This window comes from Hipposideros armiger, unplaced genomic scaffold, assembly GCF_001890085.2.
Source record: "Hipposideros armiger isolate ML-2016 unplaced genomic scaffold, ASM189008v1 scaffold_860, whole genome shotgun sequence".
NCBI lineage: Eukaryota > Metazoa > Chordata > Mammalia > Chiroptera > Hipposideridae > Hipposideros > Hipposideros armiger.
Window position 1 is genome coordinate 677,866 of NW_017732210.1, and position 27,705 is coordinate 705,570.

The 27,705-nt window shown below is 35.7% G+C and overlaps 1 protein-coding gene across 6 annotated transcripts in view; it reads left to right on the forward strand.

Moving 5' to 3' along the window:
- UBR5 (ubiquitin protein ligase E3 component n-recognin 5) overlaps nucleotides 1-27,705 on the forward strand; it is a 131,622-nt gene that overhangs the window by 68,687 nt on the left and 35,230 nt on the right. For 5 of the 6 annotated variants that reach the window (XM_019629549.1, XM_019629548.1, XM_019629554.1 and 2 more), the window contains exons 13-34: nucleotides 69-186; nucleotides 3,301-3,485; nucleotides 5,760-5,869; nucleotides 6,710-6,822; nucleotides 8,150-8,293; nucleotides 8,390-8,501; nucleotides 8,759-8,913; nucleotides 9,261-9,458; nucleotides 13,701-13,911; nucleotides 14,865-14,991; nucleotides 18,945-19,096; nucleotides 19,531-19,626; nucleotides 19,991-20,114; nucleotides 21,953-22,050; nucleotides 22,891-23,039; nucleotides 23,500-23,591; nucleotides 24,173-24,319; nucleotides 24,410-24,528; nucleotides 24,606-24,732; nucleotides 24,824-24,953; nucleotides 26,068-26,228; nucleotides 26,350-26,589. In XM_019629549.1, coding sequence (XP_019485094.1) covers nucleotides 69-186; nucleotides 3,301-3,485; nucleotides 5,760-5,869; nucleotides 6,710-6,822; nucleotides 8,150-8,293; nucleotides 8,390-8,501; nucleotides 8,759-8,913; nucleotides 9,261-9,458; nucleotides 13,701-13,911; nucleotides 14,865-14,991; nucleotides 18,945-19,096; nucleotides 19,531-19,626; nucleotides 19,991-20,114; nucleotides 21,953-22,050; nucleotides 22,891-23,039; nucleotides 23,500-23,591; nucleotides 24,173-24,319; nucleotides 24,410-24,528; nucleotides 24,606-24,732; nucleotides 24,824-24,953; nucleotides 26,068-26,228; nucleotides 26,350-26,589 — 3,108 coding nt within the window. The remainder of the gene's footprint in view (nucleotides 1-68; nucleotides 187-3,300; nucleotides 3,486-5,759; nucleotides 5,870-6,709; nucleotides 6,823-8,149; nucleotides 8,294-8,389; nucleotides 8,502-8,758; nucleotides 8,914-9,260; nucleotides 9,459-13,700; nucleotides 13,912-14,864; nucleotides 14,992-18,944; nucleotides 19,097-19,530; nucleotides 19,627-19,990; nucleotides 20,115-21,952; nucleotides 22,051-22,890; nucleotides 23,040-23,499; nucleotides 23,592-24,172; nucleotides 24,320-24,409; nucleotides 24,529-24,605; nucleotides 24,733-24,823; nucleotides 24,954-26,067; nucleotides 26,229-26,349; nucleotides 26,590-27,705) is intronic. The other variant, XM_019629553.1, reaches the window with a different exon arrangement.

Genomic DNA, 27,705 nt, shown 5'->3' on the forward strand with positions numbered 1-27,705 from the left:
TGTAATTTCAGATATGTTTAATGGGCTTTTTGCTGTTTATTTGACCAATTTATGCTTTTTCTTTTCAGGGGTGTAGTCCCTTTTAGTCAAAGGAAAAAAATGTTAGAGAAAGCTAGAGCAAAAAATAAAAAGCCCAAGTCTAGTGCCGGTATTTCTTCGATGCCGAACATCACTGTTGGTACCCAGGTATGATTAGAATTAAGCCTGTCCTAAGGGACATTGTTTTTCTTTAAAAATCGCTTTCTTCCTCTTTCCGCAATCAGCAGTTTACAAATGAATGTCATTTAAAGGACCAGGTCCAATAGCATGTATGTGGCACATGACTCTTTTATTCAATAGTTGAGCAACACAGATTCTGCCTTGATGTCAGGAGGTTTCCTTTAAATGGGGTAGGGTTCCCAGATTTGTCTGCTTTTAAGAACCATTTGGTACTTAAATGTAGAGTCTGGAGTCCCTTACCTGAAGCGTTCCTTCAGTTTGTCAGGTGATAGGGCCGAGGCATCACTGTGTGTAACGCACGTGCCAGGTAGTTCTTATGACCAAGCTGTTCAAATGATTCTACTTTCGAGGGTTGTCAGCATGAGTCTGGAGGCTTCATCAAATTACCCATGCTTCCACCAGTTTTTTTTTTTTTGACTCTGAGATGGTTTTGGCTCCTATAGGCATCTTATGAAAGGTGATTTTTCTAATACCCCAGCTGGCTCCTCAACCCTTTCCAGGAGTCTGCAGAGGCCATCTTTCTCCAATTACATATCTGCATGAGACTGAATTGTCTTTATATACTTTTCTCAAAGTAACATCACAACAGATTGAATGCAGAAGCAGAAATAGGGAATCTGGCTGTCTCCTGTTTAGTCAGACATTAAGAGATTTGCAAAAATATAAACTGCCACTTTTCTTGCTGATTTTTTGGGAAAATGTAGTTATTTTTCATAAATAGATTAATATGGCTTTATTACTATTAAATATTTTTTAATTTCTCTGTTTTAATTTCTAGTATATTAATCACCAACTAGACATGACCCACATAAACAAAAGATTTTTGGCTTCTCATTAATACTTAATAGGGAAAAAGTTTCCTGAGACCAAGAGAGTTTGAGAAATATTGTTACAGTTTAATTCATTAGACTCTTGTAGAAGTTTATCTTCAGGATAAAACTTGACACTCATATTCATTATTGCAAGTGTCGCAATGAATGTTTAAGAACTTTATAATCCCTAATGGTTAGACAAACTGGTTTTTATTACATAATTTGGTGCTAATTTCCTCATCTAAAGCTTTCTTTCAGTTTAGTTTTTTTCTCATCACTACAAGGTGGTATTACTTATATTCTCTCTGTCTTAAAAAGTAGTCACCATTTTAGCTGTTGCTTTTCTCTAAAGCCCAACTTAAATGGAGCTGTTCTTTTTGTTTGTGGCTCTATTTTCTTGTCTTATTCATGGTTGTCTTGTTCTGACCCCTTTGTTGGTCTACCAAGTAGGAATTTTTCAGTGATTAGCACGTCGGATGACATTACTATAAACAGGGAGGGCAGAAAAACACTTTAAAGATATGCTGAAGAAAAGCTAAACAAAATAGCTTGGTACTAAATTGCTGAGAGATAGCAGTATATTAAAATATTTGATGTACAACTAAGACTTTGTTTGAAAGCTGTAGAAAACTGGAGGCTTCAGATAGTCTCACAACCAGGAGAGCTTTCATTGTTAACGTAAAGTAATGTTGGTCATTTAGAGTTTTCAGTTACAACTGCACTCACAGATCATAATTTTTGATAGAAATGTACAGGCATACCTCGTCGTATTGCACTTTGCATTATTGTGCTTTACAAGTACTGCAGTTTTTACAAATTGAAGATTTTTGGCAACTCTGCATCAAGCAAATCTATCAGCATCATTTGCCCAACAGGCTCAGATGATGGTTAGCATTTTAGCAATAAAGTATTTTTTAATTAGGGTCTATACGTTTTTTAGACATAACACTATTGCACACTTAACACTATTGCACACTTAATAGACTAAACATAACTTTTATATGTGCTGGGAAACACAAAAAACACAAAACAATTTTTGTGACTTGCTTTTTTGTGATACTTTATTACGGTAGGTTGGAACAGAACCCACAATATCTCTGAGGTATGCCTGTATTTTCATTTGTATGCTTTATTATATGCTAGACCCTGGATACACACCTCCTTGTCTTTAAGGTGCATTTATTTTTATAAGAAAGCATTAATAAATAAATTACCTTGTAATATGTCTTGCACATTTCTCTTTTAGTTATAGCATTCTTATTGGACCTCTTTTAGGCTTTAAGCTTTCCACCAGTTTTTTTCTGAAAATTTGTGGAGAAAATTTTAAGTCACAACTAAGCAGGACATACCTTTTTCAAGAAGTCAGTTCTTATGAACTATTCATTCTAGGTTATAGAACTATATTTAGTGACATGCAGCTATTCTTTGATAGAACTGCAACTGTACCAGTATTTCCAGTTCCCATGCTTCTCAAATGTACCACCTTTTGTCACTTTAATTATAAACAACCAAAAAACATGATCTTCATTTATGCCACTCAAATACAACATAATCGTTAGTTATTGGATGTCTGAACTGAATGTCAGTAAGATTGGGCTATTAGAGAAATCAAAGATTTCTGGAAATAATGCCCATGTCTTTTTGGGGGCTATTAGTGCGTTTGACAGTGCCACCTTGCAGATCACTGGTTTCAGGATGTTCCCTGGCAGTGAGAATTTATAGATTGTTCACTCCTGAACTCAGGTAACTAACATCTACACAATCTTTTAAAATTTAAGACAAATCTTATTTTATCCATTGAAACTTCTGGCTTGTAGAAAAGAACAGTCTCCTGGAGGAAACAGCCGATAGATATGAAGTGATAGAGCATATGTAGCATCATGAATGGAGGAAGAAAATAATTCAAATTATAAGAACACAAAAATTATAATTGTTTTGTTCACATTTAATTTTTTAATGACCTTTTAAGTTTCTTCTCTGCTATTTCTATTCTATTTCCTTATAGCAGAATGTCAGAACATTTGCTGCATGAAATTTTAAAGTTAATTTTTTGCAAATGTGCCAAAATTGTTCCTGCTCCTTAATTTTGGGAATAAAATTTCTTGATGGAGACCTTTAAGTCAATTCTTTATCAGCCTTCTTGATTGTATTTGGAAAACTGAGGAAGCAGTACTTTTTTATGTATTGTGTTTTCATACATTTGAAATAACTCTTCTAGTTTGTTTTAAAATTATGCCATCTTCATGGTGACTTTTCTTTTGCTTGCTAGGTATGCTTAAGAAATAATCCTCTTTATCATGCTGGAGCAGTTGCATTTTCAATTAGTGCTGGGATTCCTAAAGTTGGTGTCTTAATGGAATCAGTTTGGAATATGAATGATAGCTGTAGATTTCAACTTAGATCCCCTGAGAGTCTGAAAAGCATGGACAAAGCTAGCAAAACTACCGAAGCTAAGTAAGTACTATACCCTAACTAATCTTGATTTTTACACCAGTTTTTAGTTTTCACTGTATATAAAGGAGACTTAGAGGCATACAGTGACACGGAAAAGTGCTAACATGATAGGGTCTTGTTAACATCCCCAGGAGTTTTGAAAGGAACTAGTAAAATTTACTGTTTGCAACTTGGTTAATGTTTGTATATTTTAGTTGTTCTTGATGTTCAGATGTAGAGTTCCCTTTTGATGTCTTTGTTTTTTTTTGTTAGAGTATATCCTTTCAGGTGATGTGTAGCAGTAATAATGTGTTCAGCCTTACTATGCTAGGCCAACTTTCTTCTCTCTCGTTTTGTAATCATCTTAATTTCTAACCAATGTCTTGTCTGCATCTTGATCATTGGAAAGGTTTTACCAGTCAGTGTGCTGAGGAGGGAAATTCTGTAAAGGATTTGTAAACCTGTGGTTGGAGGGATATGTGAACATAAATACCACTGAATTGTATATAGCCCATATTAATGGGGCTGGTTTATGGTTTGGGAGCCAGGTATACAGGTCTTCACACCTGTACTTTCGGAAGCATCTACTCATCTTTAAACATACTTAAGTGTATTATAATTTGGTTGTTTGGTACATGAACTTAAAAACTTTAATAAAAATCTTGAAATAATTTTTCTTCTTTATCTTATAGAAATTTGTGACAATTATAAAAACATGGAAGAGTAATAATATCACATTCCAGAAATAACATTTTAAATATTTTGACGGGGTTTTTTTCTAAGTATATACAGGCATAAAAAAAATGATTAGGATTGTATTAATTAGAGGTTCTTAAAGTTCTGAAATATTTTAATTTGCTCAAATGAATGAAATGAGTAAATTTACTACCTCTATTGCTGCTATTCCTCTTTATATTAAAAATGCAAATTGAAATTCTGAAACAGAGGGATTACTGTTAAATAAGTCAAAAAAGAATCTTTAATAAACCAAAGCTATTGTAGTTTAAAATTTTTTGCTTTGTTTTAGTCTGTCTTGTTTTAAAAAAAATAGGTTTGTAGACTTTCTCCCTAGTTAAATTGATTTTTTTATCCTAAAAATAAAAGTAACAATACACTTTCATTTTTTATGAAACTTTGTAAAGAAGCATTTGAAATATTTTTGATGTGCATTAAATAGTATAAATGAGATTAAAATAGAATATGCTATTTAAATATTGTGTATGTGAGGTTTTTCCAAGATCTTTCTTGAAATTTGCCATCTATATTAATAAATTTAGTAAAAGAGCTAAGTGAAATTAAATGTTAAGAGGATAATGACTTTTCTGTCAGTCGACTCTTCTTTGCAATTCACTCAGATGTACTCACTTTAAAAGGCATGCTAGTGAGTGATTAGTCAGGATCAGCTGCTGCCAGCATTACAAGATTTGCAGAGCCAGCCATGAGTGCCCACGTGTGTTTGCACAGAGCACTTTGCTGAGATGTTGGTGAAAGTAATACTGTTTTCTGTGGGGCTGTTTCTAAACTCAGGTTACTGGTGGGGGCAATAGGAGATGACGGGGTTAAAATGATGGCCCTGATTATAATACATACCAGGATGATGTATATATAACAAGTTTCTGAGTAATATGTGACTTTTCTGACTAAAAATTGATTTCTTCCCTTTAATGAATAAAAACATTTATGTTTTTACCATCTGTAGAAGATTGCATAGTTACTATAGTTATCTTCTTAAGTATAATTAATGAAATAACGCAAATCAAGAGGGATCGTTTATTAACCTTATAATTTCTCATATTAGTTATAGCAGGTGATAGTTCATCACCAGATGGTTCAAGAATATTTGTAAACTGTTGCCAGTACAGTTTCTTTCCTGAACTCTTAAGAAATTAATGATCTAGTGGGCTTTTTATTTATTTGTCTTTTCCATTTTTTTCAGTTAAATTGCTGTGTCCAAGTAAGGGTTCACTGAAATGTGAAACTTGTTTGCTGAGAAGGCTTGATAAAGCTATGTTGATAAATTGGGTATAGCTTTTGTTATTCTTAGATAAGGCTTATCTGAATCATTATTCCAAGTTGTTGATAGCTTTATATGGTATAGTTTTCTTTCCTATTTTTAAAACATAAAAATTTGAAGTATGCACTGTGCCTTTTTCAGTACCTAAAAATATGCCGTTTTGTACAAGTTTTTAAATTCTCTTATATAACAATAAACTTGAGTCTTAAAAATAAACCAGCTGACAAGTTTCTAATACTTCATTTTCCTAGTTATAAGGAGAATCTTATTTCTAATCTCAGGCCTGAAAGTAAGCAGGAACCAGTGAAAACAGAAATGGGCCCACCACCATCGCCAGCGTCCACGTGCAGTGATGCGTCCTCAATTGCCAGCAGCGCGTCAATGCCATATAGTAAGTTTTATGTGTAGCACACAGTGGTCGGAACAAGGGGCTGGGTAGACAGCTGCGTTTAGTTTGTTTCTGACTTGAGGCAACTCATACCATTTTTAATATCTCGTTATATAAATTGTGTTTCTACTGGTTTGATTTTGTGTGTGTGTACAGCTTTATTTAAATGAAAAAATAGAATTTAAAGTGTTGATTATTTCTGTTGTTTTTGAGCGTTATAATTTTTTACAATATGTGAAATTGCAGTAATAGAAGGAAATAACTGCCACTAGTTAGATACCTGTCCTCCTTTGTTGAGAATGTTCCTGTTCTAAATTGGCTGTGACTTGGTCACAACATTTGTTCACAATTTTGTAGAATTTATAAACCCACTGTTAATACTGCATCTTAGATTTAAAGTTTTTTAAAAAGAGCCTCAAAATAAATTTATTTTATAGTGTAGTTGCTTTGTGATTAGGAAATTGAAAGTTAGACTTTAATAGTTATGTGATAGTTTTAAGAACGGCTCAGCAGATCCTTCCTTTTTAAAAAACCTTGTTCAGATAGCCCTAATTTTGAGAGTCCGAAATAGATTTTGTATTTCTTCCTCGCAGTTGGTTGTAGCAGTGTTAACTATCCTTAGACATTTAACAGATAACAGCTATTTTTTCATTATGAATTCATTAGAAGTGAAAGTTGATCATAAGACCTCAATTCATAAAGCAGCAGTTCACGCAGTTTTTATTTAGATATCTCAATTTTGTGTCCCTTTACAAATGATCTTTTTTCCATACATTTAGATGAAATCTATAAAGTCTCTTTTACATTTTCTTTTTGGTACTTACCATTTTGTTGTTGTCTAAGAACGACGACGGTCCACCCCCGCCCCAAAAGAGGAGGAAAAGGTGAACGAAGAGCAGTGGTCTCTTCGGGAAGTCGTTTTTGTGGAAGATGTTAAGAATGTTCCTGTTGGCAAGGTTTGTTCAGAATAGCTAAGAATTAATAAGTAATGGAACTGTAATGGTATGGGTTGTCCAAGAATTTATGGGTGGTGAGTGTTATCATCTTTCTTCAAAGCTGCTTTATTTCTCACCTTCAGTGATCCCTTTAGTCTCATTCCTTAATCTGATGCAGGTATCTCCTCTGTCCCTGACTGATGAACAGGTGATTCTTATGCCTCTCCTCGAGCATTTATGCTGATAGGTTGCTTTTAAAAATACATTCTTTTGGAATAATTTAAGATTTATGGAAAAGTTGCAGAGAGATAGATTGCTTTTTGATACAACCCACAACCCATTCTTTGGAAGTGTCAGTCATTTCTAATGGACATCATCTTCTGTAACATTTAAGAATCTTGCTACTCTCTTTAAGTCACCTTTCACTTTCTCTTCCCTTCTTCCTGGAGAGGGTCTTGCCTTCTAAGAAACCAAATTAGTAGTGACCATCTGGAATGCCGTTTATTTTACCTTTCTCTCCACACATACTTAAAAAGAAAATGGATCTGGAGTTGTAGAATATTTATAAAGTAAATGTTTTCCTGATTGCTCATTAGTGTCCAAAATGTGATGGTCTTTCATTCGTACTTAAAGGAAAGACTACATACACCATGCTTTTTAATTTACAGAGGCCTTTTTCATACACTGTTTCAGTTGATTCTCAAAGTAGAACTTTAGTTTGTGGGCAAGTATTTTCTTCTGAGAAGATCACACTGGCTCAAAATCAAAAGCCGTTAAGTAGCCGAGGTGGGACTAAAGGATTCTGGTTTCAAGTCCTGTGCTTCTCTTTCTGTGCATTGCCAACTGTATACCTGAATTGTGCAGTACGGTAGCTTCTAGTTATATTTGTGGCTAATTACATTAAAGCCAGCTCCTCAGTCACATTAGCTCCATTTCAAGTGCTCAGTAGCCACTTACGGCTGGCTACTGGCTACCATATTGGACAGTGCAGGTATAGAATATTACCATCTTTGCGAAAGTTCGTTTGCACAGTGGGACTCTAATAAACAAGGATGATGAGAGGATTTTGTGGATTATACTTAATGTTTTCAGTTGATTGCTAAACATCCACAGGCTGTAATTACTGGCTATGTACGTCAGTTTTACTCTACAAAATAAGCCTTGAATAGACATCAACAATAAAGTTTTGGTGAATCTGTTCAGGTAAATTTTATAACTTGGTGATCATTGAAGAAATAAACTCATAAGGAATTAAATGCCTTCAATGTTAAATTAATTCAATGAATATTATTTGCATATTGAGTTCATATAAATTATTAATATTTAGCATATGTTCCTGTATGTCTAGGTACTAAAAGTGGATGGTGCCTATGTTGCTGTAAAATTTCCAGGGACATCTAGTAATACAAACTGTCAGAGCAGCTCTGGTTCAGATGCGGACCCTTCTTCTCTCCTGCAGGACTGTAGGTTACTGAGAATTGATGAACTGCAGGTACGTATAGAGGACTCACTCAGCGGGTACGTATTGGGACTGACTCCTTGAGGATGTTATGGAATTTGAGAGCAAAATTCCTTTTGTGTCATGCAGGTTGTCAAAACTGGTGGAACACCAAAAGTTCCTGACTGTTTCCAAAGGACTCCTAAAAAGCTCTGCATACCTGAAAAAACAGAAATATTAGCAGTGAATGTAGATTCCAAAGGTAAATATTCTATAAGTTTTTCCAACTGGCATATTCCATTAAGACTTTTGTAGTAAATGAACAGAATTAAATGGTTTGGGGGCATTTGGCAGTTTTTGTCCCTTGTGGGTAACGTAATGGAATAAAATGTATCTGTTGGGATTGATTTACAAATGTGGCCAGAGGTCGAAATTAATTTGGTAGGTAATTATTAGAGAACTACTAAAGACATAACAATTTTTTTATTATTATTATTTTACATTTGTGTGTTTCTGAAGGTGTGCATGCTGTTTTGAAGACTGGAAACTGGGTACGGTACTGTATCTTTGATCTTGCTACAGGAAAAGCAGAACAGGAAAATAATTTCCCTACAAGCAGCATTGCTTTTCTTGGTCAGAATGAGAGGAATGTAGCCATTTTCACTGCTGGACAGGTACAGAGATCATTTTTGGTTTTGAAAAGTGACATGACAACATTGATGTTTTTGTGGAGCGTAGGGTTTGATCTAGTTTGCTTGTTATTAAACTATTGAAGAATTTAGAATTTTCAGCACATTTTAATACTAGTTTTCTTATTGGATCATTATTACTAAACTATGTGTGTGTGTGTATATATATATATATATATATATACACATTACATATATATACATATATATGTGTTAGTATATAACATTGTGTATGTTATACACTAATCTGATTTGAAAATAAATATATGTATTGTAAAAATCAGAGATAACATCTTTGGGAACTAAACTGTATTATTTCCCCTCTGTTAAAGGAGTCTCCTATTATTCTTCGAGATGGAAATGGTACTATCTACCCAATGGCCAAAGATTGCATGGGAGGAATAAGGGATCCTGATTGGCTTGATCTTCCACCTATTAGCAGTCTTGGAATGGGTGTACATTCTTTAATAAATCTTCCTGCCAACTCAACAATCAAAAAGAAAGCTGCTGTTATCATCATGGCTGTAGAGGTAATTTGGTTCTTGAAACCGCTTGGTATTTGAATTTGGATGACACTGTTAGAGTCTAGGGAAACATCTTGAATAGATTATTCATTCTCTACAGGATCTTATAGTCTATTAGGATAAGAGAGATGGAGGAATAAGTGATTACTTCGTAAAACTCAAGTGTTTGAGAAAGGCATGTACAGTGTTGTGGGAGCACAAAGGTAGGGTATAAATCAGATTGTGACTCTAGAGACGGCTTAACTGAGGAGGTGATGCCTGGATACACCTTTGAATGATCAGATAGGGGTCTCCTAGACAAGTTAAAGGTGGGACTTGTCCCAGATACAGGAGAATGTGTACCTTCTTTTGATAGAACCAGAAGGTAGGGCTCCAGGATTAGTGAGTGGCACTGATAAATCTGGAGAAGGGCACTAGGGTGCTTTGTGTGCCCTGTGCGAGTTCCCCTGAAAAGCAGAAGAGGATTTTAAACTGGCCTTTCACAAAGAGGATCAGCAGTGTACAGAGATCAGAAGTTCAGAGGCCAGATAAAAAGGCTAGTACAATTATCCAGGTGAGAAACAAAGTACTCTTGAACTCCTGGAAATGGAGAAAGGGGGTGGATTTGAGAGATACTAAGCAAGTAGAAACTATAAAGTTTGATGACTAGAAAGATGTCAGCAGAAAATGAAAGAAGGACTTGTACTGATTTGGGTGTGGTTGATGTGAGAGGAAAAACAGAAGGCGGAACTAATGGGGTAAGGGAGGAGTCCGCATGGGTTTAGTTTTGAACACATTGTTGAGGTATTTGTTAGATGGGGAGGTAATACCATTGGAAGTTATTGGAGTGATTTGAGCAGAGACTGACCTGATTTGACTTAGAAAAGATCACTGCTGACATGCTGAGAATACTAGAGGGCAGAGTGGAAGCATTGAGACCAGTTAGGAAACGATTAAAATAATTCAGGGAGGAGGTGACGGTGACTTAGCCCAGGAGAGTTACAGTTATGAGTGAGAAGTTATTAGATTCAGGATTTACTGGGTATGTTTTAAGGTACAGCCAGTAGGATTTGCTTATCACTAAAAAATGAGTGTCAGATAGAGGAAGCAAGAGGGTGAAAAGTTTTGGAAGAATGAAGCTGCCATTTATGTAGATGATGATTAGGGATGAAGCAAGCTGGGGGTTGATATCAGGAGTTCGGTGTAGATATGTTAGATTTAAGATGCCTACCAGATATCTAAGAGGAGATGGTAAATATAGAGCTAGATATATAAGTCTGAAGACCAGGAGAGAAAGGACCAAGCTGGAGAAGTATTCTTAGAAGTTATCCGTTATCTGTGATGTGCTCATATTCTTAGTATAGTTTTGTTTGTAACCTTCCAGACTAGTAGTTCGAAACTGGTAGGGTTGTGCGGTTAAAGGAGGCAGCTGTGGCCTGAACTTGGCTCCCAGAAATAAGCCTTCACATTATTTAAAAATTCTTGATTAAAACCACAGGATTTATATTTAAAACCCAGATTTTTAGTTGATCTTTAAAATTGAGGAGCTATGATAACACTTAGTCATCATGAAAACATTTGTCTATCCCTTTTAGAGGTTATACGAGGTCTCTCCAATTCATTGCAGTTCCCCTTACTTAAAATGTGTTGCTCTGAGTCCAAATGTTGTTGCTATTTCTTTATTATACAGTTTGTGTTGTCTTTGTACACTTAGCGTCCTCTACTCATTTATGTTACTTCAAATGGTTCTGTAGGCATTGGATTCCCTGACCCCTGCATCTCAGAGGTAAAGGTAAAATGTGTCATCATCCCATGGGTAGGGATCAAGTGTCATCATTTATCTTTGTACCTCAGTGACTAGGGCTTGGTGCACAGTAGACCTGCAAGAATTATTTTTACTGAGCTCTCCCTGCCTTTTGCTATAAGAATCAGTGACAAATACAATATACAGTGATGCAAAATACCGTATTTCCCTATGTATAAGACCCTCTCATGTATAAGACACACCTTAATTTTGGGGCCCAAAATTAAAAAAATTTATTACATAAAGTTATTGAACTCAAGTTTTATTCATCATAAAATTCATATAGCTCCTCATCACTGTCAAAACTCCCAACCATTAGCTTGTCCTCATCTGTGTCTGATGACGAATCACCCAATTGCCCTTTGCTCTTCAATCCATATCTTCAATTCCCTCTCTAAATCTGGCCATTTTGCTGACTTGCCTCTCATGGCCTTCTTCTGCCGTGGTGTTTTCAGTAGGGTTTCTTCTTCCCATAGCCAGTCTTCGGATTGTTTTCTCAGTTGGAGGAGGACCAAACTTATGTTCAGCAGCACAATTTCCATTTACTTTCGCAAATTGGATCACTTTTGACTTGAATTCAGCACTGTACAAAAATCTTTTCTGAGCCATTTCTGGGCAGAACGTGGCAAAACGTAACCTACCGTAATATACTGGTAACAAGTGCGAAACAATGAGCGCAAAGACAACAAGCACGAAAAAAGCAGGAAATGCAAGTAAAAAATCTACAACCACTGTATAAGACGCACCCAGTTTTTAGACCTCAAGTTTTTCGGAAAAGGGTGCGTCTTATACATGGGGAAATACGGTAAGCTTTTTGGCTTGTAACATGGTGAACACGTTGTATTGATACTCTCAGTGTGAGAGCCCATGTCCAGTCCAGCAGGCTGGAGATGAGAGTTCCCTGTACAGTAGCTGCTTCCAACCAAATGACTGGCTAGTTATAATATTTAACAACATGCTGTATCAGTGGTGCCCAGCAGAATGTCTTGATCTTCATTCCTTTTAAAAGTGATGGTGCTTTTTATACTTTGACATATTCTATCAACATACTGATGAATACATACATGTCACCAGACTTTTGGCAAGGTTAGTCTTATGTGGCCCCCCTCATCCTCTTGAACTGGAACTTGAAATTGATGGGGTCACCACAGAGCCTTACTTTTAGTTCCACAATCAACATGGCCTATTTCCAGGTACGGAAAATAGTTTTCAGCTGTATTTTCTTACGCTCTCCACACCCTCACTCTCTTCCTCCTCATGAGGTTGGGGGAAGGGATAGACCATTTAGGCAGTTTAAAGGGAGGTGGCAAGTTGTTCAAATCCATCTTTCTTATTTCTTTCCTTTGTATTCTCACATACTCTTTTCCCATCTGCTTTCTTCCAGTTCCTAATTCTAGTTAAAATGAACAATATTACTTGTTTTCCAAAACTAATGCTTTACATTCATTCCATTAAATACCCACAATTATAGTTTTATGTTCTGAAAGAAGTACATTTTGAACCCCTTTTGCTATGTTCATGCTGTGTCTTAGGCTGTACAGGCTGCTATAGACCGAGGGACTTATAAACGACAGACATTTTTTTCTCACATTTCTGGAGGCTGGGAGTCCAAGATCAGGGCGTGGACAGATTTGGTGTCTGGTGAGGGCCTATTTACTGGTTCATTGACAGCCATGTGTTTTCATAGGTAGAAGGGGAAACTGGTCACTTCAGCCCCTGTTAAGTGCATTAATCCCATTAAGCCCCGGAGGGCTCCACCTGATGACCCTAATCTCCTTCCAAAGGTTCTACCTCCAAACACCATCACTTTGGGGATTAGGTTTTAACATAAGACTTTTGGGAGGGACACACATATTCAGTCTATAGCGTGCTGTTTCTCAGTTTGTTAATGATCTGTTCTATGCCCATGCCTTTCGCATTGAAGTACATACATTTGTTGTTGCCTTTGACGGATTGCATGTGTCATGATTCTGGGGAGTTGAAGGTTTTGGTTTCTTGTACCACAGTGTGATAGAACCTTTAGGAGGGTGTGAGTAAGCCTGAAATATAAAATGTATACCCTTTGCTTAAGTGGGTAACAATATTAATAGGGGTCTAATTTGATATTTAGATACATAATGTAACCAAGGGTTGGTAAAATAGGGCCTGCAGGTCAAATCCAGCTACTCATATATGGCTGCTTTCCCACAGGAGCCACAGAGTTTAGTTAGTTACAAAAGCTGAAAATATTTACTGGTCCTTAACAGAAAATTTACCTACCCTTTTCCATTCCTGTCAATTGTATACCCTGTTTAAAGGGTACCCTTGGAGCTCAACTCCTTTTGCTAGGCTACCTGAAACTGTCTCTGCTTATTTGCAGAACCAGCTCTGATGATACTATAGTGTTGGCCATGAGAAATTTTTGACATGTATAATGTGCTATTCACATTCATTGCAGTTTTTTCCCCTAATTTGTCTGAGCACAGAAACAAACCTTAATGCAGCACATCCTACGCTGTGACTATGAGGCCTGTCGACAATACCTTATGAATCTTGAGCAAGCTGTTGTTTTGGAGCAGAATCTACAGATGCTGCAGACATTTATCAGCCACAGATGTGATGGAAACCGAAATATTTTGCATGCTTGTGTATCAGTTTGCTTTCCAACCAGCAATAAGGAAACTAAAGAAGAAGAGGGTGAGATTAAGAGCTATATATCAAAATCTTTAAAAGGAATTTTAGGCAATTTTGAAAATATTACAACTGTTAAAGGAAAAAAAAATTACTATAAAGAATTTATGTGTACTTTTACTTTATTTTGTGAAAATCTGGGCGTTTCGACATTTTTACATGGTAAAAACTCCTGTCCTTTTGTTAGGATGAGTATGTGACATAAGGAAATAAAATTTGTATCAATGTGTTTTTGTTGTCTTGAGTTCTATTCTCTATGATATATATAAACTGTATAATACTTAATGAACTTTACTAATTTTTTTATTGCAGATAACTTTTATTACCATGAGAATTATTTAGAAAATGAAGGCAAGTTATATTGAGGCAACCTTTATCCCAATTTTCAGAATATAGAGGGAAAAATAACCAAATGAGTTGTTAGATGTTTTTGGAAAAGTAAACAAGCTGTTTTTCTTGCCATGGAGTTTTTAATTGGCTGGATGAAGGGGGGAAACTGAAAACTTAAAGTGCAGCTGTGTAATTCATAATGTTTTTTCTTATTTTGAATTCTCCCAGTGATACTCTGGTAGCTACATTTTTAAAAAGTGTTTTGCAGTTTTCTGACCTTGATCTCATTATCATTAAAGGAATATAAGACTGAGGCACTGATATGTGGGGTCTTTTCCTTCCTTCATAGTGGAAGCTGTATTTCATTCTACTATGAATTAACCATATTTTTTACCTTTGGGGGTTGAAATATAAGGTAGAATAAAGAAATAATTCACATATTAAAGGTCATAGTTCAATCTGTCTTGTGTTTATTGCTCTGAGGAAAAAATAAACTATTAATTATGTCTACTTTGTAAATTAGAATACTAAAATGCATAGCAGTTAGCATTTAATGGCCTATACGTACTTAACCTGTTAGTTATATTTGAAGTTTAAATTGATCCTAATTTTTGTCTTTCCTGTTTCAGAAGCAGAGCGCTCTGAAAGAAATACATTTGCCGAAAGGCTTTCTGCTGTTGAGGCCATTGCAAATGCAATATCAGTTGTTTCAAGTAACGGCCCAGGTAATCGGGCTGGATCATCAAGTAGCCGAAGGTAATGTGATTTTTACCAGGGAAGTTTAATTGGCAGAAACAGAAAAAAATGTATCTCTTACCTATCATATGCATAAGTTGGTAGGTCCTTTTGTTTTGTTTTTGTTCCTCCCAATAGCACTCTGGGAAAAATATCGATGATATCTACTTAAAGTGTAGAACAGTAGGACCTAGGATATTTCAAAAATTTGAGATAATTTAGACAAGTAGTTCATACTTATTCTTTGAATGTGTTTTAAATTTATCATTCTTGTTTCCTAGGAAGTTATTTACTTTAGTTGAAGAACAACTAATAATAATTGAAAGACCCTCAGTCTTTTATTTTCAGATTGCTTATGTAGGTCAGTTTCTCAGATGGTTTAATGATCTGGGAAGAAATGAAAGGCTGATCTGTATTATGAATGTTTGGTAAAAATTTTTAGGTTTCTTGAGTTTGTGGGATGGACAAATCTTAATAACACATTAAAAATTACTAGGTATTTGAATAGATGAAGAGCATAAAGAATTCAGGATTTAGTTGTTTTCTAAAGAAAAAGCACATTTATATTAGACACGACAGCCAGAATTCTTGATTACTTGACAGATCACTAATGGAAGCACTGCTCACTGTGCTAATGTGATAGGTCGTAAAGTCTACTCAAAATGAAGACTCTCTTTGCCCATTTTCTGTTCCATATTCAGCATTTCCTTTAAAAATGATTCTAAAATTGGTACGAACTTGATAGCTTCCCAGGTTCAAAAATATCCTGAAATGTGATTTATCAAAAACTATTTTTGGGTGACCAAATTATAACTTAAAACAGTAAAAAACATTATGTAGACTATACAGAATGGAAATGATCACCAGTTTATTTGTTTAAGATTAAACTAAGCAAAGTGTTTGGTCTAAAATGGAGAGCAACTTAAATTCATCATGAAGAAATTAGTGTTTGAATTATGTCAGGTATTTCATTTCCTCAGGGAAAATACAGGTGCAAATCAAGTTGGACTCTGATATGGTTGGTCCAATGCCAGTGCTGCCACCTTTTTTTCATATAAGGATTATTTTGAAGGCAAAGACTAAAAGGAGCTTCAAGAGTGGGTGATGTGTTGCTCACAGAAATAATTTGCAGAGTAAGCTCCTTTGAGGAATTTGCCGAAGATTTCACTGCAGTGCTCTTACCCAGTTCACACTCAGGGCTGCCGATTGAACAGATGAAAGCACAGGAGTCTTATTATCCACGCCGGGCAGTAGGAAGTCCACAGACTCTGCTTCATTGAAGTGAAACCCTCCTCTAGCCTACAATGGATTTTCTAGGCGATGCCCCTTGATGAGTATGCAGGCTGGGATTCATGAGCTGTAAGCTCAAAACTGATGCAATTTCAATGTTGACTGGAGTACTGTTAAATGCCTTCAGATGATGATTTGACTCAGAAGTTTTGTTATGTGACTCAATAGTTCCTGAGTACAAAGGGCAGATGTAGTGGAAAGCTTGATTGATGCATCTGATTGCAGGTGTATGTACTCTAGAGATTGTTAATCTGGAAGACACATGACCTTCGCTTTTTTGTCACAGTGGTATGTTTGAACATGACTGGATTCTAAGGCTTCTGTAGCATGGATATAACGTGCTTACAAAGAGGAAATTACATCATCCTTGAATTCTTCCATATTGTCAGAAAATACGATGACTCCAGGCAAGCCTATACGAAGAAATGTCAAAACTCTGAATCTTAGCAGCCAAGGTGGTATCTCCTCAGTGTTGTCCTCAGCCACTGAGGATACAGGTGAATCTTCATGAATTGTGTACAACATCTTGAAGAATAATTTTCTTTTTTTTGTTTTTTTGTTTTTGTTCTTAAAGAATCTATATGAGGATCTGGGCATTGTACTTAAAAATGTTCCCAAGACCTAATGAAGAAAAGAGGTTAAGAACAATTTTTTTAAATGACAAGGAATGACCCCCCTCATTTAATATTGAATTTACTACATCACAACAACAAAGTTGGGAGTTTGCAAGTTCAAGATGAGACTATGGTCTCCATTTATCTTCATTTATTCTTAATCTGCTCTAAGCTAGAGGTTGGAGAATAGCCCACATATGTTTTCTTTGGCCTGTACAATGTAAATTTTTTTTTCTTTAAAACTTGAATGCCTTTAGATGAGCATGTATGCCGCTAGTTTGCCATTAGTCCCCACTTCTTACACCTGACTGCCCTTTCCTCAATTTATTTTATCTTCTGGGCTCAGTAGGCATTGAATTTGTGACCCTGGTGTAAGCATTCTTAATAAGCCCAAAATATGCCTTTATTTTCAGGTTATTTGCAGTGCCTCCCAATTATTGCTGATTTTTCTCTCTCTCTGTGTGTGTTTTGAATAAGACACATTAGGATACCTGCTGTCTAAGTTGAGTTTAATTAAAATTGTATAGGAGCATGACAGTGTGAACAGTCACCCTGATGTGTGCTGTCACTCTGGTAAGGAGCCTGCCTCCACTGTGGGTGATGTCTTTGGACAAGGACGTGACCTCGACTGAAAGAATCACTGTGCCCTGCTCCCTTCCATATTATAAAAGCTCTTAAGCTCAGATTTCTAAATTGGGGAGAGAAGACATTGATACCATAAAAGAATTAACTATAGGTATTTTTTAATGTGAATATTATAATAACTAATACATTATTTCAGACAAAATTTACTTTGCAGAGTCTTCCAAAGAATGTTTCTGTTCCTAAAGGTACATCATCATGCAAAAGCCTCATAAAATAGATGTGTTCCTGAAAGTAGTCTCTAAAAGAAATTTTTGTAAATGCTTTAAATAGCAATTTCCTTATAAAATTGAAAATGTATTGCTATGCAAAAACACATTTACTCTCGGATTAAATAATCATTATAATTAGAGACTCAAACATTAATAAAAAATCTTTCTAAATTACTTATTGGTAGACATCTAATGCTCACCTGGTAAGGTTTTAGGTCTTTCACATCAGAAATGTCATATCTTTGGGATTAAATTTGCGTGGGAAAATGAAGTCCCTTATGTGTTGCCTGGCCCTTAAAATAGAATTTTTACTTCTTATTTATTTAGAAGCTCTAAAATTGTGGCTGAGTTGAAGGGATTTGCCTTATGTGCTCTCTCCTAATTGCTGTTAGTTCTTAATGTATTAATTTTATAGTCTTTGTAAGCTTTATTCAGAGGTATAGATTTTTGTACAGGTAGTTAAAAGTTCCCCTAATGAGGTCTGTGTTTGTGATTTTTTTTTTCATGATGTGCACATCTGTGCAGTATTTTTTATTTTTTATTTTTGTATAGCAGAATAAAAAAATTAATGCCCAGACATTAATCTAACAATCCACTTTACAAGCTGTAGTTTCATTCATTAATTTCCTTGGGATGCAAGTTGTACTGTTAAAAACAAACAAACAAAAAAAACCTTTTGTATAAAATAAATCTAAATTGGTCTTTGTTTTAAAACTATTTACTGTGTGGATATTAGTTCAACTGCTTTTGAGATCACAGAAAAGGGATTTAGTAGGCTAACAATATTGGTTTTGTTAATTAGTTATTAGTTTGTGTTAATTAGTATGTTTGCTGATGTCTATTATTAAACTTAATTCTTACTGATTATAAACGGGGGACAGAAAAAAAATTTTTTTAATGTTTAGCTGTTCATTTAACTGTATGAAAGATTATTTTCTAATCTTACTTTACTGCAACTTTTGTTCCCTGTACTTAAGTTTGTGTGGGAGCTTAAAATAGTGGTTTTAATGCTGAACTGGGTACTAGGAGCCCCCAGTTTCATTTCTATCCCTCACTGACTTACTCTGTGATTCCAGAATTGGCATTTGTACTTCACTGCCCTTGCCCGGAGTATTTGCTTGTAGAACAAACTTTGATCTCAGATGAGAAGTTCTGTGCACCTTTTTGTTACATGTAGACATGGCAGTGAGTCCTGATTTTGTCCATGTTCTTCCAGTTTGAGATTGCGGGAAATGATGCGGCGTTCACTGAGAGCGGCTGGCTTGGGTAGACACGAAGCTGGGGCTTCATCCAGTGACCATCAGGACCCAGTTTCACCCCCCATAGCGCCCCCTAGCTGGGTACCTGACCCTCCCGCAATGGATCCTGGTAAGATCTGTCATTTTGTTTAGTTTTTAACAAAAAGACAAGGTCATGAAAGAAATCGAGCATTTTAATGAGATATTGAGAAATCTGAAACATTTAAGAGTAGCAGAATGAGAGTTACAACTAATTTCGTTATAAAGATTTGGTTTAAGAAGTTCGTAATTTAAAAATTAAAATTCTACAAACTTGTCAGGTATCCCTCTTACTGAAATATGTATTTCCATACTGATAAGAAGCTACTTAGTGTAATACATCAAAATAAATCAATAAATTGCCTAGTGGATTCCTTCTCTTATAGTTAAGAAAAGAAATTTAGACTTAAACCTCTGTCTGAGTTGATGTTTGGCTTGCACAGAAAAGCCTTAAGGCCAGCTAAGAGAACATGTTAGGGATATGTTGCCTATAATGATATACATCCTGCTGTTCTGTTTACTAAGATGGTGACATTGATTTTATCCTGGCCCCTGCTGTGGGATCTCTTACCACAGCAGCAACTGGCGCCGGTCAAGGACCAAGCACCTCCACCATTCCAGGTGAGAATCTGTACTACTCTATCTGCTTAGGCATTTGGAAGATAAAAGAACACACTTTGGATATAGGTTTTACAGATCCACACTCTGTCTCAAGGAGACTTTCCTTGGCTTGAAAAGCATCTAATTCTCTGAATTATCTTCCATATATCAGTGAAATTGTGGTGTGTATGTACATATATTTCATCAGTTGAGATTTCTAAAATGTGTTAATATGTTTAAATTAGCTATAATGAAGTTATTTATTACTAACACTAGAATATTTTTCTAGTGGTTTATTTAATGGATACTTGGTATGTTATTCCAGAATATTCTCTTACTCTCATTTACTCTTGTTTTGTTACCAAATGGATCTGCTTCATTACAGGTCCTTCCACAGAGCCGTCTGTAGTAGAATCCAAGGATCGAAAGGCCAATGCTCATTTTATATTAAAATTATTATGTGACAGTGTTGTTCTGCAGCCCTATCTACGGGAACTCCTCTCTGCCAAGTAAGAAGTTTAATATACTTAAGGGCCAGCCAAGTGGCTCAGTTGGTTAAGAGCTCACTCAAGAGTGCGAGCTCTGAGCAACAGCAGTTCGATTCCCAGCCCGAGCTGAGCAGCCAACAGGTGGCAGGATGGCTCAGCTTTAAAAAAAAAAAGGTTTAATATACTTTTGATAAGAAGATTCATCTTAGCTCCTTTTAAGTTAAGTTGATCCTGCAATGTATGGACAATTATCTTAAGCGAATTTAAAAAAATTTATTGGAATCTAGCATCCCCTCTGCTACTAACCTCTCTTCAGTGAAAGAGGTCTTCTCAAAAAAATATAGTGTACATTAAATTAATACAAAGTGGTTTTATGTTAGCTTGATCAGTGTGTATATTTTCTGTTAAAAAGATCACAGTGTGGGCTGGCTGAGTGGCTCAGTTGGTTAACAGCTCGCTCAAGAGTACGAGCTCTGAGCAACAGGGTTGCCGGTTCAATTCCCGGCCCGAGCTGAGCTGCCAATGAGCTGGCTCAGCTTTAAAAAAAAAAAATCACAGTGTAATTATTCTCAAATGTGAATCCATAAATTAGTCCTGTCACTGTCACCTGCAGAACTTTAAAAATTATACATTCTTCCCCAAGTTTTACACTAAAAATGTAGATCTGGGGTGGGGCCTGTAATCTATATTTTAAAACTCCATGGATGATTTTATTCTGGTGGTTTCTTTGGAAATGTTAATGGCTTGCAGAGTGCATCATCATGAGATTATGCACTTCTTGATAAGTATTGTGTGATAAATGCTCATTGACCATTAATAGATTATATCCCTGTTTTCAGCATGATTGTTTACCTTTCTTTACAAACTCATAATGATAAATATTTTTATAAAAGTTCGCCATTATCTGGCTTTGTTTAGACTGTAATAGTGCCAAAGTGGGGTTATAAGAATAATAATGTGATAATAGTATAAAAAAGGATTAAAATAGGCAAGAGTAGAGACTAGAGGCATACGTTTTATATAGTCTTTAATATGTGTGTTGCACTAAACTAAGCTAATGAGTTGTTGAACATGGACAAGAGATTAGATGCAAAAGTAAAAAATTGATTTAGAAGGAAGACTTCATGAACAACCCAAGTTTTTTGTCTCAGTTACTAGGGACAGAGATACTGTTGGCTGACAGAGAAGTCAGTTAGAGAGTAGATTTGGGGAGAAAGATAATGTTAGTGGCTAGATAGGTTGAATGTGAGGGATCACTGGAAAATCCCAAGTAGATTTATCAATTAAGCAAGTGTAGATGTTGGAATTGTACTATCATCATAGAAGTGGTAGTTGCTATGGTGGACGAGGGGTGGAGTCATGAATACTGAGGAAATCCAGGAAGGAATAGAAATTCAGTGAAGAATACTGAAGGCATGTGTTGAAGAGAAAATACATACTAATAATAGCTATCATTTATTAAGTACATGCTATTTGGCAGGCATTGTGCTAAAAGCTTTTTAAGTAATAATTTATTTAAACCTCATCATGGTCGTATGAGATAGAGCCTATACCTACCTAGCCCCACGTTTAGAAAGTATTAGTTTGATTCTAGAGCCCTCGCTGGTTTATAGGTCACTAAAAGTGAAGAAAGGAGAGCATGGTTTAGAAAGACAAGGATTCCACAGAGGCGGCTTGCTTTTTTAAATGAAATAATATGAGACCAGAAAATACCTCCAGGGATTTTCTTTGAGTGGTGGTACATTATTTAATTAAACATAACTAGTTTGTGTGTCATCATGAACATGTATTTCTTTTATAGTCAGTATAGAAGAGTAATTGATAATTAATATTTTTATGTATAATTTTTCTCATTTTAGGGATGCAAGAGGGATGACCCCATTTATGTCAGCTGTAAGTGGCCGAGCTTATCCTGCTGCAATTACGATCTTAGAAACAGCCCAGAAAATCGCAAAAGGTAATTTATTTCAAGTCCTAAATGAGTTGTTTATTTTTTATTTAGTAGATACTCTTCTATACACATAATACCATAATTATTCAAACCTCATTTTTGTATATGGAAATGATATAATTGATTAGAAACTACCAAGATAATTCTTCTGTATATGTGTATGTTTGTATGTGTGTAAAATTCATGTGTTTATATTTGTTTCAAGTATATTATATCTTTTAACTTTCCATCAAAAAGCAGCTGGCATAAATTTCTTAAATTTAAAAAATATCTATAATGGAATAGTGGAATGACCTACCTTTTGAAAATAAACATGGATTACTGATAGAACCTGCTAGTGGTTAAAATGGGGTAGTGATACGATTTTATAGATATTATAGGTCAGATGTCTTAATTGTTCTTCCTTTTGCCTTGGAATTTCTGCTTCGTAGAACGCATTAAGGAATATTAGTTGCCGCAATCCATCTTTTAAAAGATTAAAGTAGTTACCCTTTTTAAAACAGTGGCTATAAATAATTTATGTGATTGTCTATTCTTTTTGAAAGGAGCTAGAACTTGAATCTTCACTGCATGATGCAGAGCTAGAGACTCAGATGGCCGATGTGTGATGCATTCATATTATCCTCATTGGTGGTTATGAGATAATTATGCTTTGCTTTACTTTGCACCAGAATTGACCAGATTTCCTTGCGTGTTAACTGTGTATATCAATTTTTTTATTAATATATAGTAGTTTCTGATCTATATTGTGTAAAAGTTAGAGCTTTTCCATTTGAGCAAAGTAGTAGATAGCTGTGATTAAGTCCTTTCTTGATATATGAATTACTGTGTTCTTAATCTTTTTAGCTGAAGTATCCTCAAGTGAAAAAGAGGAAGATGTATTTATGGGAATGGTTTGCCCATCAGGTACCAACCCTGATGACTCTCCTTTATATGTCTTATGTTGTAATGACACCTGCAGCTTTACATGGACTGGAGCAGAGCACATTAACCAGGTGAGTCTTACATTTCCGTGTATGTATGCTGTCTTCAGGATTTCTTTTTCTCCCTTTGACCATCACTAGAGTTATAAAATTCTCCAGAGAAAATTAGTTTTTATTTAATTTCTAAACAAATGAGGCAAAGGAATTGATTGTTAAATGAGGGGGATATCATGAAAATGAGAAATCTTCACTGGGTATTATAATCTGATCCACAGCTCTTAATAGAGATTTTATAACTATTATACTTTTTTTGGATGATGTAAATTACTTTTATCCTACTGGTAATATTTGATTTTCATTTGTCTAATATTGTAAAATCTGTATTTGCTGTACCTATCTATGACTTTTTCCAGAGCACCTTAATGTTGCTCTGCTATAATTGTGATTGAATTGTTTTAGAAACTAGCAGAGGTAATTAGAATGATAAGGTGTACATACCATTCTTTTAAAAAGTATACCCTTTAAATTTTAGGATATTTTTGAGTGTCGAACTTGTGGGTTGCTGGAGTCACTCTGTTGTTGTACGGAATGTGCAAGGGTTTGTCATAAAGGTCATGATTGCAAGTGAGTACAATCTAGTATACTTTAACATTATAAACTTGAGATTCATATTGCTACATTAAAATAATCTATACCAATGTTTTAATTGGTTCATAATTCAGAAAGCATGTGGTTTTCTCAAGTTGCCCTGTTTCAGCCAGTTTATGTATTAAAATATGTTCTTGATTTAAAGTGTACTGTGAAATGTTTGTTCTTTAAATAAATGTTTGCTAACATGCAAAGGAATACATGATCACACATTGTGACTAGGGTCAGGTTAATCTTTTGAGATACATATCTACAGAACGTTTTGGCCTGTGCTCTTTAACCAAAGCTTTAGTCCCCTGTAGGTATGGTTCACTAGCGGGAAATTGCAGGAGGCATTAAGAGAATCATAGTGAATGTTTGGCGTCTGCCCCATTTATGTCTTAAATTCAATGTGATAACCTTGCAGTTCATCAGTGGAGTTCCATGGCTAGTTTGTTACTAGTTTTCACAGACCTAAGAAGCAGTAAAATACCCCAGCATTAACATTTGCAGTGCCTCAGTGCCTTTGTCTTTTTTAAAAATTTCAGTTTTTATACTTGTGTATGGATTCTTTCTAGACTCAAACGGACGTCGCCGACAGCCTATTGTGATTGTTGGGAGAAATGTAAATGTAAAACTCTAATTGCTGGACAGAAATCTGCTCGTCTTGATCTCCTGTATCGCCTGCTCACTGCTACTAATCTCGTCACTCTGCCAAACAGCAGGCAAGTGGGGTTTTCAGCACATAAACTGGGTTGAAAGAGCACAGCACATTTAAGTCGCCTCTCTCCGCTCACAACAGTGTCGTTTTGCAGGGGAGAGCACCTCTTACTGTTTTTGGTGCAGACAGTTGCGAGGCAGACAGTAGAGCATTGCCAGTACCGACCTCCTCGAATCCGGGAGGATCGTAACCGAAAAACAGCCAATCCTGAAGGTGAGCAAATTGCAGTTAGCCACACATGAAAAGTAGGTGTTTATTTCGTCTTACGCACTACTTCTTTTTCTTTTTAGATTCAGATATGCCCGATCATGATTTAGAGCCCCCCAGATTTGCCCAGCTTGCACTGGAGCGTGTTCTGCAGGACTGGAATGCTTTGAAATCTATGATTATGTTTGGGTCCCAGGAGAATAAAGACCCGTATGTATTCATTACAGTTTTTTTAGATGCATGTATTTCCCATGTTAGTGTAGCTGGTTACAGTGCATCCTGTCTTTCCTTCCCCATCAAGCCTCAGCGCCAGCAGTAGGATAGGCCATCTTTTGCCAGAAGAGCAAGTATACCTCAATCAGCAGAGCGGCACGATTCGGCTGGACTGTTTCACTCATTGCCTTATAGTCAAGTGTACAGCAGATATCTTGGTAAGTCCTTTGAATGTTTATTTACAAGCACAGGAAAAGGATGTTTTTCTTACTTAGCTTCCCATAATTTTACTAACCCAAACTCCTAAGTACTTACAAGCTCTAATTAAACAGTACATTAAGGGGAATGGAATTTTGGGGGTGATTTAAATGTCAGCTAACAGCAGAAGCTCCTTCTTTGATTCTAAGTAAATTTCTGAAATGTGTTAAAAATACAACAGCATAAAAATCTATGGAGCAGTGTTCAAAATTAATAGTAACTAAGTGCAAACTTTTTTAAGTACCCCTTTTTGCTGTGAAATTAGAAAAGAATATAAACCACAAAACCCAGTGCTGATGAGGTTATGGTAAAAAGACCACACTCAGACACTGATGGGGTGGCAATGCATTTGATATTCTTTTGGAAAACAACTTGGCAATGTCAAGAGCCATAAAAATGTCATTGGCTTCAGAACTTGTCATAAGTAACTTATGTGAGAAAGAAAATATCATGTTACAGGATAATGTAAAGCTTAAACATGGAAATACTTTATGGATCCAATAATAGTGGACTATTGAATCAAATTGTATCTCATCCACTTACTGAAGTGTAAATATGGCAATTTAAAAATAAAGGTTATTTTAAGTAACATTTTAAAAAACCAGAAAATAACATGAAATTGGGTGTTCTCTATAATTAATATCTCTGTAATAGAGCATGCATAGAAGTAAGGTTAGACAGTAGTAATAATGGCTAAGTGACAGGGATAGGATTACGAATTTATTCATATAAATAGTTGAACCTACTTTGCTACTTCAGTAAGTCCCCTATATTGAGTGAAGTGTATTCTTCCTCTGATTTGATATAGTTGGTGGTGTTCTTCTAAATATTAATTAATATACATAGGCCTGTGAGTCTAAAAAAAGGAAATCAGACACTGGAGACCTATAGGTCAAGCACAGTGGTAGGCATGTGGCATAAGTTAATCACTGACTGTAAATGTTTTGGTGAAATTTATTTTGAGATTTTATGAACTGTTAATGTTAAAAAATTATTAGAGCTTTTTACTTTATGACTGTCTAAACATCTTATGAGATGCCTCAACATTAATAGACTGATTACAATTTTTTAAAGCTTCTAGATACTCTACTAGGTACACTAGTGAAAGAACTCCAAAACAAATACACACCTGGACGTAGGGAAGAAGCTATTGCTGTGACAATGAGGTTTTTGCGTTCAGTTGCAAGAGTTTTTGTCATTCTTAGCGTGGAAATGGCTTCATCCAAAAAGAAAAAGTAAGGCATCCTTTTTGATTTTGTCTTTTATATTACTTTGCACACATTTTTTGTGAAAATGAAAACATCATGGATATGAAAGGATTCATAAAAGATTCCTATATTTTCCTTTTTGCTCTAGCAACTTTATTCCACAGCCAATTGGAAAATGCAAGCGTGTATTCCAGGCACTGCTTCCTTATGCTGTGGAAGAACTGTGCAATGTTGCAGAGTCGCTGATCGTTCCTGTCAGAATGGGGATCGCTCGCCCAACTGCACCTTTTACTCTGGCCAGTACCAGCATAGATGCCATGCAAGGCAGTGAAGAACTGTTTTCAGTGGAACCACTGCCACCACGACCATCATCAGATCAGTCTAGCAGGTAACTGTACCTGGTAATAGATTCTGATTAATTCTTTCTCTGGAAATGTCATGTTTGGCTTACTAAAATCTTTGCATAAGCGCTCAGGTGGTGTACATGATCGTTTGTCTAACAAATAGTAAAGATTTTACTATGGAATATGTGAAAACACTTTAAAAATTATACATGTGTCTTCATAGCTAAGGTAATAGACATGTAGTGAGTTTTGGTTTTGGAAAGGCACTGTTTTTATTATGCCAATAAAGTAAATTGATAAAAAAGCTTACTTACTTAGGCTTCTGTAGACATCATTACTTTCTGTTTTTTCTTACTTTTAAATCTAGCCTGTTGGAAGGCCAAGTTGAGGAATGAGAAGACATAACTTGCTTTGTGTCCAAAGACTTGGGCTACCTGGGGTGGGCAGCTTATTGTATAATCTACATAACAATCAGATTGTTGGAATTTTTAAGTATTATCTGCAACAGCTGCATTTTCTAGGCTAGGGCTAAAACAACTCAATTATAAAAAGTTTCTAGTTATAAGATTATTTATTATTTATTCATAAATGTCATTCATCTTTTCCATTTATTTGATAGTTTAACTAGACTGTAAGCTTGTTGAGTCAGAACGTTTAGAAACTAAAACTAAATGTTTTCGTGTCTTTTATTTAGCACAGTGCTTCTCCAACTTTAATATACATGCAAGTCATTTGGGGATATTATTAAAATGCAGAGGCTGATTCTGGAAGTCTGGGCGGGCCTGAGATTCTGTATTTCCTACAAACTGTCAGATAAGGCCAGTGCTGCTGGTTTAGGGGCCACACTTTGAGTTGTAAACCTCTAGAGATCTTTAGCAGATATTTGTTTATTTTATTTGGTATTCTCAATTCTGATTTTGTGACTGTATATAGTGTCCTAATAAGGATCTTTAGGACCTAGGGAACCCTTATTCCTCTTTTCTAAACATCTGTGCATTAATAACTGGCTCGTGTCAGTACTTGGACAGTTCCCAAGACTTCATCCCTGGGTTTCATCTGGGTTGACTCTGAGTATCTGCTCCTTATTACTCCCTGTGCCAGTATATATGTCCCAAGTTTTCCTTTAATTGTCAGATCTCATAGGATATTACTCCATTGTG